Source organism: Balaenoptera ricei, chromosome 3 (assembly GCF_028023285.1).
Source record: "Balaenoptera ricei isolate mBalRic1 chromosome 3, mBalRic1.hap2, whole genome shotgun sequence".
Lineage (NCBI taxonomy): Eukaryota > Metazoa > Chordata > Mammalia > Artiodactyla > Balaenopteridae > Balaenoptera > Balaenoptera ricei.
In genome coordinates this window covers 62,360,616-62,369,681 of record NC_082641.1, presented here as the reverse complement: position 1 = coordinate 62,369,681, position 9,066 = coordinate 62,360,616, and the positions used below count along the sequence as shown (strand labels likewise).

Sequence of the window (9,066 nt, the reverse complement as noted above, 5' to 3'; positions counted from 1 at the left end):
TATGTTTAGGAAAGTTGATCTGGTGTGTTAACTGGAGTTTCAGGAAAAATCTGAAAGCTACTGGTTTACAACAGGAGTCCGACAAAGAGGTGTCCGGGCTCGGGAACCTCCTAGGGGATCGAAATGGATACACGGGTATTTGTTTCCAAAAAAACTTTAAAAGTCGAGAGTCTAGTCTCCAGCATGCGCGAGGCCTGCCTTCCGCAGAGCCGGGGTCCGAGCCTCTCAGCTACCTCAAAAACCCGGAGAAGGCAAATCCAGGCAGGCCCTGGAGTGGCCGGCGGGGGTGGGCTCCGGCCGCCTGCACACTGGGCATGCGCAGGGGGTGGACCGCCAGGTCGGCTTTGGGAGCCGTGACGAGTCCGGAAGCGCCTGCGGGCGCCCCTCCAAACGAGAACTAGTTTTGTTTCGCGTTCCTCGGACGGGATCCCGTCGGAGAGAACCCCCGACAGGGCCAACCCGACACTCGGCAGCACCGCAGCAATGTCCAGCAACAGCTTCGCTTACAGTGAGCAGTCCGGAGGAGGGGAGGCGACGGAGCTGGGTCAGGAGGCGACCTCAACCATTTCCCCCTCCGGCGCCTTCGGCCTCTTTAGCAGCGATATGAAGAAGTGAGGAGAAAGGTTTGGGGTGTGGGGACGGGACTGGGGAGCTGGTGCCCGGGAGGAACGGGCACCGAGATGGGACTCCCGGGAGAGGGGTGGGGTTGCGCTGAGACCGCCCCGGAGCCGAGCGGTAACGTTTCCCGCAGCTGGATCAGTTGGGACTGGTGGGAGTTGTTGGGAGTTTGGGATGAGTGTGTGGAGGGGAGTCTCTAGTAGTTTTCAAACTTCAGTGAAAAAAGAACCATTTGGAGCCCTTAGGTGCTATCCCCAAAGATTCTGAATTGGTCTGGGCTGGGGCACAGGCATCTGAATTTTGAACAAACGCTTCAAGCTACTTTAATGTTTGCTTGATCACACCTGGAGAAATTCGCTCACTAGCGTGGAAGGGGTGTTTGGGGAGTTGAGAGGGAACGTGAGAGTGTGGCTAATGGGAAACTGTTCTGTGACCCTCGAATGCAGGAGCGAGGAGGTGTTTTAGGCGCTTTATGAATGGACAAGCTGGTTTATACAGACATTAATGTTCTCGGGCAACGTCCTTTGCACTACAGACAAAAAAACCCCCAAAAAACCCTAAAACAAAAAACAAAACAAAAAAACTACCCCAATCCCAAACACAGTAATAAGCATATGAGTAGAGAATATTTAGTGTTACTCTGAGCAAGTGGTAAAATTTTACAAATTAATAGTGTGAATTTTAAAAATGAACACTAAACAATGTATACGTGGTTTTTTGAAAAGTTATTAAGAGTAAAAAAAAAATTAAGAGTATTTTAAGTACCACCGAAAAGGGAAAGAACCCCCCCCCCACCCCCGCATTGATTTTTTTGGGGGCGAAGGAATGGTTTTAAACTTACAGAATTCTGGTAACTTTGTATTTTATTGTAATCATTTTTACGTTTTTCTTTTTTTTAGTCTCTCAGTACTAACTAAACACTATGGTCACATAATAGGCTGACACTAGATTTATGCTAAATTAAGGTAAAGTAGCTGTGCTGGTGGCTTTGCGGTGTCAGAAAGATATATTAAAATTTAATTTAAATTAAATTTCAAATTTATTTTAAAAGACATTCTGGAAGGTGCTAGTAGTTGAAATTGGGATAACATTTTCACTGTATTAAGCTAACTGAAATCCTGTATGGAATGTGTGAAATAGAGTTTTTGGTTTGTTTATTTATTTGTTTCCTTATTCGCAGGTTAGAAAAGTTTAAAAGCAATATAACTAATTTTTCATTTTTCATTCTGTGTATTTAGATGATAGATTGTTCCAACAAGGAGCTTGTTGCAGCTCTGCTGTTCTATTAGCAGATGTTTCAACTGTTGAATTAACGTATAAGTCTGTATAGGTCTGTTTTGCATGTGATATGCTTACAATTGATTTACTTTTATGTTTTGTGAACTTCTAAGATGTTTTTCTTTTAGAGCCTTTCATTTCCTATTTTGTCAGATTTGGGCCTGATTTGGAAAAAAATGTGTAGCTTTGACTATGACCAGTGCTGTTGAGGTGACTGAGCATGTTGGATTTAAAATAAAAATAGCTAACATTTTATAGACTGCTTGTGCACTTGTGCACACTACTTTACATTTATTATTTCATTTGGTCCTCCTAACAACCCTTTGGCTGAGTGTGAGTATGACTTATGGGAAACTATTCTGTGATGCTCAAGTGTCACAGAGGATCAAGGAGCAACCCAAAGGTACTTCTTTGATCCCACTTTGCGGATGAGAAAATTGGAGCACAAGTGGTTAATTTGCCCAAGATCACAAAGCTACAACCACTGCACTGCCTGAATTTGAACTCAATCTAATCTTGGAGCCCATTCTCTTCAGCACTTGGATGTGCTACTTATTACTTGATGAAGTTTATTGAGCTTTTATTAGAGAATGCATACAACTCATTAAAAGTTTAAAACTTTGAATAGTAGTTGTAGACAGTGTATGACCTTGAGGCTTTCAGGAATTAGAAACATTTTGGCCACTGAATCGCAACCTGATGGGGTTGTACAGAAACAAGGAGACCCCTGTTCTGGAAGTGGTCACTTAATCTCTCTTGAGCTTGCGTTCTCTCATTTATTAAAGGGTGATATTTCTTGCCTTTTTTAACACCCAAATGACAAAATTTATATAAAAAACTTAAAGCTTACCCTGTTCCTCTGCTCTAATTTATTTTTTTATTGAAGTATAATTGACATGTAATGTATTAGTTTCAGGTGTACAACGTAGGTAGGTATTCAGTAGGTATTTTTATATATTGAGAAATGATCACCACAAGAAATCTAGTTAACATCCGTCACTACACTTAGTTACAATTATTTTCCTGTGACGAGGACTTTCAAGATTCACTTTTTTAGCAGCTTTCAAATATACAATACAGTATTATTAACTATAGTCACCATGCTGTACATTACATCCCCCTGACTTATTTATTTTATAACTGGAACTTTGTGCCTTTGACTCTCTTCAACCACTTCGCCCACCCTCTCTGCTCTCATTTTCTTTTTTTTTTTTTAAATAATTTATTTATTTTTAAATTTTTGGCTGCCTTGGGTCTTCGTTGCTGTGCGTGAGCTTTCTCTAGTTGCGGTGAGTGGAGGCTACTCTTCATTGCGGTGCGCAGGCTTCTCATTGCAGTGGCTTCTCTTGTTGCAGAGCACGGGTTCTAGGTGCGCGGGCTTCAGTAGTTGTGGCACACGGGCTTCAGTAGTTGTGGCACACGGGCTCAGTAGTTGTGGCACGCGAGCTCTAGAGCTCAGGCTCATTTGTAGCGCACGTCTGCTCTCATTTTCGATGATTTATCAACACTTTGAAATAGTTTCAGGTTTGCAAAAAAGTTGCAAGAATAATACAGAGAACTACTCCTGATGCACATTCACCAATTTAAAAAAATTGCTGCATTGCTTTATTTATTTCTCCATACACACGCAGACACACACAGATTCCATATTATTATCTCTTCTGATACATCTGAGAATAGGTTGTATACATCATGTCTCTTTATCTTCATACCTCAGTGTGTATTTTTTTAAGAACTGCAGTACTTTTACAACTGTAGTACTGTTATATTCAGGAAATTTAACATTAGTACAATCTACAGTCTATAATCCCCGTGTTGTCATTTGTCCCAATAAATAATTTTAATTTTTTTTAACATTTTTTTCTCTAGTACAGAATCCAGTCCAGGATCATGTATTTCGCTTAGTTCTCATATCTCTTTAATCTCCTTTAATACGGAATAGGTCCTTAGCCTTTGTCTTTCACTACCTTGACACTTTTGACGAATACAAGCCAATTACTTTATAGCATGGTAATCAACTTGTGTTTGCTGGTTCATACATACATTCATGTTATGTATCCCAGGCTACAGTACTACCTTCTTAGACTATTGTGTTGGGAGGCATAGGATGCCCATCTTCATGATGTTAATTTTCCCAGGTAAAGGGTTGTCCATTATTTATTTTTTTTCCAATCTATCTATGGGGGGGACAGATGGAGACCATGCAGATGTCTTGCTCTTCATCAGATTCACCATCCCCTATATTTAGCAACCATCAATGAATCTCTTCAACCAGTCTTTACCACAGTGTCTGCAAAGTGGTGATGTTCTAACTCCTTCCACTATTCTGTTCTTTGGCCTCTTATCCTAAAGCTCTATGTCCTTTTGATCCTTCACTAACCATCTCAAGGATGCCTAATCACTTCCTAATCACAGGATTATTGATGATTTTTGTTTTCTGAATTTAATCCTGTTTATCAATCTTATTTATTCCCTTCCCTTTTAAATAGAACTAAAGTTAGGGAGCTTTAAATGGTTTTATGAAAGCAGATTTTATACATCGTTTATTGGTTAATCAAGCCTGTGTATTAGATGATTGGTGTCAAGATTTGCAATTTCGTTATTTAAAAATGTAAAGAATTAATTTTTTGTAATCCTTTCCTTTGAGACTATTGTAAACTTTTATTGCTTTTAGTTTTTTCCTCAATTATTTTTCTTTTGTCTTAAACTCTTATCTTAACCAATTTGGCTGTGTGTGTATAATTTAAAAGTTAATTTTAATATTTTTATTTCTGGATTAAACATTTAATTAGGAATTAATTTCTAGAAGAAGACAGACAATACTAATTAATTTTTCTTAACAATGGTAAAACTACTAAATTTCCAGATCTCTTTTCTTTTGAGAACATCACCGTGTATTAGAAAGAGCATTGGACCTAGAGTGAGAAGGCCTGGATTTAAGTTGATGTTTTCCACTTGTAGTAGTGTTTCCTTGTTCAAGTTGCTTGATCTCTTCAAACTTCAGTGTCCTCATTTCTAGAGAGGACTTGCCTATTTTGTGAGTTTTTCATAAGATGCTATAGTTGAAAATGATTTCTAAACTAGAATATTAACTAACAAAAGTTAGTTGAAAAGTTGTTGAAAGCTTCGCTGAGGTGGTGATATTTTAGGTCATAAAGCCTGGGAAGATTTTTGCCAGGTGGAGAACAGGGGGAGTTCTTCAGGCAAAGTATACAGAAACCAGGAGAGTTGCAAAAAAAAAAAAAAAAAAGCATATTTAGATGAAATATAGATTATAGCATCAGCATTTAGAATTGTGGGTAGTAATTAAAGCATGGGAATGGATGAAATCACCCAGGGAGAATTTTTCTGGTTAGGAGACAAGGCAGTTTAGACAAATCGCTAGGGAACACCAACATTTAAGGTGTGAAAGGAAGAAGAACTAGCTAAAGAGTGCTCAGAGGGGTAGGAAACCAGAGAAAGGTTTTTTAAAAAAAAAAAAAAAGGAAGCTGAGAGGAAAGTTGGTAAGAGGAAATTGGTCAACTACATTAGGAATTGCAGAGAGAGGGCAAATAGAATGAAGGCTGAAAAGAGGCCATTGGATTTAACAATGAATAGGTAACCAAGGTAGCAGTTTTAGTCCCTGTTGAAATTGGGGTGGACTTTTCATTTGTTTAGATTCACAGAGCTGATTTAAACCCAAACAAAGAGCTGCATACTTTTGTGTTGTACTACATCGTGTAGTAGTATGATATAATCAATACTACATCAGTGTATTTGCATTGCAAATGATAAGGCCTAGCTTACTTCTTTAACTTAAATTTTATTTATTGTCAGCTTGATATCAGCCATGAAAATTACATTACATATAACCCTTTAACCTTTAATATCAGTGTTTCTCAGTGGAATTCACTAGGAATTTTACAATGGGGTTCTAGTTTGTATATAATTACAGCAAATCTAACTTACCTCCACTGCTTTTTCTCCCATTCAAGAGGGCATATAGAAATGTATCTGAATGAGAGCAACCTTCTTATAGGGATGTTTTTGAGTTAACTTTATTTTTAAATTTATTTATTTATTTATTTATTTTTGGCTGCATTGGGTCTTCGTTGCTGCACGTGGGCTTTCTCTAGTTGCAACGAGCAGGGGCTACTCTTCGTTGCGGTGCGCAGGCTTCTCACTGTGGTGGCTTCTCTTGTTGTGGAGCACAGGCTCTAGGCACACGGGCTTCAGTAGTTGTGGCATGTGGGCTCTAGAGCGCAGGCTCAGTAGTTGTGGCACACGGGCTTAGTTGCATCGCGGCATGTGGGATCTTCCCGGACCAGGGCTCGAACCCATGTCCCCTGCATTGGCAGGTGGATTCTTAAGCACTGCGCCCCCAGGGAAGCCCCGACTTAACTTTATTAAAAGTAAAGATCAACCAGTCCTGTCGACCAAGAAAATGCAGAAGACTGCAAGTAAAATAATTTATTTGGGGTCTTAAGAATTGCAGTTCGAGATTGTACAGGGGAAGAGAGTCAGAGGCCTATAAAGATGAAAGCTACAAGGTTATTAAGTTGTCTGTCAAGAATTATTGTTGACCATGACGCAAGGAAGTATTTGTCCTTAAGGAACAGGCTGTCATGAGTTATTTTAGGGTAAGAGTCGGTTAAATATTTTGAGTTTCTGGAACATTGGGCAGATATTCTGGATACCTACATTAAGATAGTAAGTGGTCAAAGTTCAGATTCCATCTGGGCTGAGTCGTCCATAAGTCATACTTCCTCAGTGGCCTCCTGGCTCCATTTTAGAGAGCTCTCAGCAGTACCGACTTCATTTTGATTTTCCTTTTACAGCCCCAGTTGTCAGTACCTTATTAATAGTAACACATTATTTTGTTTATTTCTGTTTGTTTTTGTATGGCTTCCAGTTTTATTGAGATATAATTTATATACAGCACGGTATAAGTTTAAGGTGTACAGCATAATGATTTGACTTACATACATCATGAAATGATTACCACATTAAGTTTAGTGAACATCCGTCATCTCATATAGATACAACATTAAAGAAATAGAAAAAAATTTTTTTTTCCTTCTGATAAGAGCTCTTAGGATTTGCTTAAAAAATTTCACATATAAAGTATAGAAGTGTTAGTTATATTCATCATGTTGTATAGTACATCCCCAGTTGTAAGATAAAGTACTTACTTATAACTGGAAGATTGTACCTTTGACTACCTTCATCCAGTTCCCCTGCCCTCCAACCTCCCTGCCTCTGGTAACCACAATTCTGATCTCTTTTTCTGTAAGTTTGTTTGTTTTTGATGAATAATTGACCTATAACACTATGTTAGTTTCTGGTACACAACATAGTGATTCAATATTTCTATACATTTCCAAAGGATCACTATAATAAGTCTAGCTGTTATCTCTTGCCATACAAAGATACTACATAATTATTGACTGTATTCTCCACACTGTACATTTCATACATGTGACTCATTTATTTTGTAACTGAAGTTTATACACCTATCCCCTCCTTCCCCTGCAACCACCTGTTCTCTGTATCTGTGATCTCTTTCTGTTTAGTTATGTTTGTTCATTTGTTTTTTAGATTCCGCATATGTCATTCTCTGTCTGACTTATATCCCTTGGCATAATATTCTCTGGTCATTACATGTTGTAGAAAATGGCAAGATTTCATTCTTTTTTGTGGATGAGTAATATTCTGTTGTGTGTGTGTGTCTGTCTGTATATACATACCATGTTTTCTTATCCATTCATCTGTCAGTGGACACTTAGGTTGCTTCCATATCTTGGCTATTGTAAATAATGCTGCAATGAACTTATGTTGCATATATCTTTTCAAAGATTTTTTTTTGTTTTCTTTGAATAAAACTTATGTTGCATATATCTTTTCAAATATTTTTTCTTTGTTTTCTTTGAATAAATACCCAGGAGTAGAATTGCTAGATCATATGATAATTCCATTTTTAATTTTTTGAGGAACCTCCATACCCTTACGGCTGCTGAAATTTACAATCCCATCAACAGTGTACAGTGGTTCCCTTTTCTCCACATCTTTGCCATTTTTTTATTGAGTTGTTTTGTTTTTTGTTTTTTGTTTTTTTGATACTGAATTGTATGAGCTGTTTATATACTTTGTTTATTAATCCCTTGTCACATCATTTGCAAATATTTTCTCCCATCCTGTAGGTTGTCCCTTTGTTTTGTTGATGGTTTCCTTTGCTGTGCAAAAGCTTTTAAGTTCAATTAGGTCCCATTTATTTATTTTTGCTTTTATTTCTTTTGCCTTAGGAGACAGACCCAAAAAAATATCGTTATGATTTATGTCATAGAGTGTTCTGCCTATGTTTTCTTCTAGGAGTTTTAGGGTTTCAGGTCTTACATCTAGGTCTTTAATCCATTTTGAGTTTATTTTTGTATATGCTGTGAGGTAATGTTCTAATCTCAGCTTTTACATGTAGCTGTCCAGTTTTCCCAGCTCCATTGTTGAAGAGGCTGTCTTTTCTACATTGTACCTTAAACTCTTGGTTGATGTCAGCCTGTAAGTAGGTGGGGCCCAGGCCCAGGGGGTCCTGGGGCTGGTGCCAGACTGCTGGTGAGTGGGCTGGGTCCTGACACAGCTGGCTGTAGGGCCTCGGTGATCCCAGGTCTGGTGCCCACCCACTGGTTGATGAAGCCGGGTCCAGAGCTAGTGCTGGCCCGCTGGTGGGTGGGGTGGATGGGATTGGCTGGCTGCTGGACCCGGGGCTCTTGCTGGCCCATTGATGTGTAGGGCTGGATATTGGGCCTCCTGGTAGACAGGGCTGGGTCCCAGGGCAGCTGGGGGTTCAGGGGTTCCTATGGCAGCTGGCCTGCTGGTGGGTAGGACAGTGTTCCCCCCCAGCTAGCTTGGTCTAGAGTGTCCCAGGACTGGTGCTGACTGGCTGGTGGGTGGGCTGGGTCCTGGCACTAACAAGCTAGAGGGAGAATTCCAAAATGACGGTTGCCAGCACCAGTGTCCTTGGGAAATGAGCTCCCCAAAATGGCTGCCACCAGCATCTATGTCTCCAGGATACGTCCCAGTTGCCTCTTGCCTCTCTGGGAAGCTTTCCAAGATTAGCAAGTTGGTCTGACCCAGGGTCCTTTCACATTACTGCTTCTGCCCTGGGTCCTGGAGCATGTGAGATTTAGTATGTGCCC

The 9,066-nt window shown here is 39.7% G+C and overlaps 1 protein-coding gene across 1 annotated transcript in view; it reads left to right on the top strand.

The window, feature by feature from the left end:
• Nucleotides 1–337: 337 nt before the first annotated feature.
• AP3B1 (adaptor related protein complex 3 subunit beta 1) overlaps nt 338–9,066 on the top strand; it is a 268,218-nt gene continuing 259,489 nt past the window's right edge. The window contains exon 1 of the mRNA XM_059916615.1: nt 338–611. Coding sequence (XP_059772598.1) covers nt 484–611 — 128 coding nt within the window. The 5' untranslated portion in view covers nt 338–483. The remainder of the gene's footprint in view (nt 612–9,066) is intronic.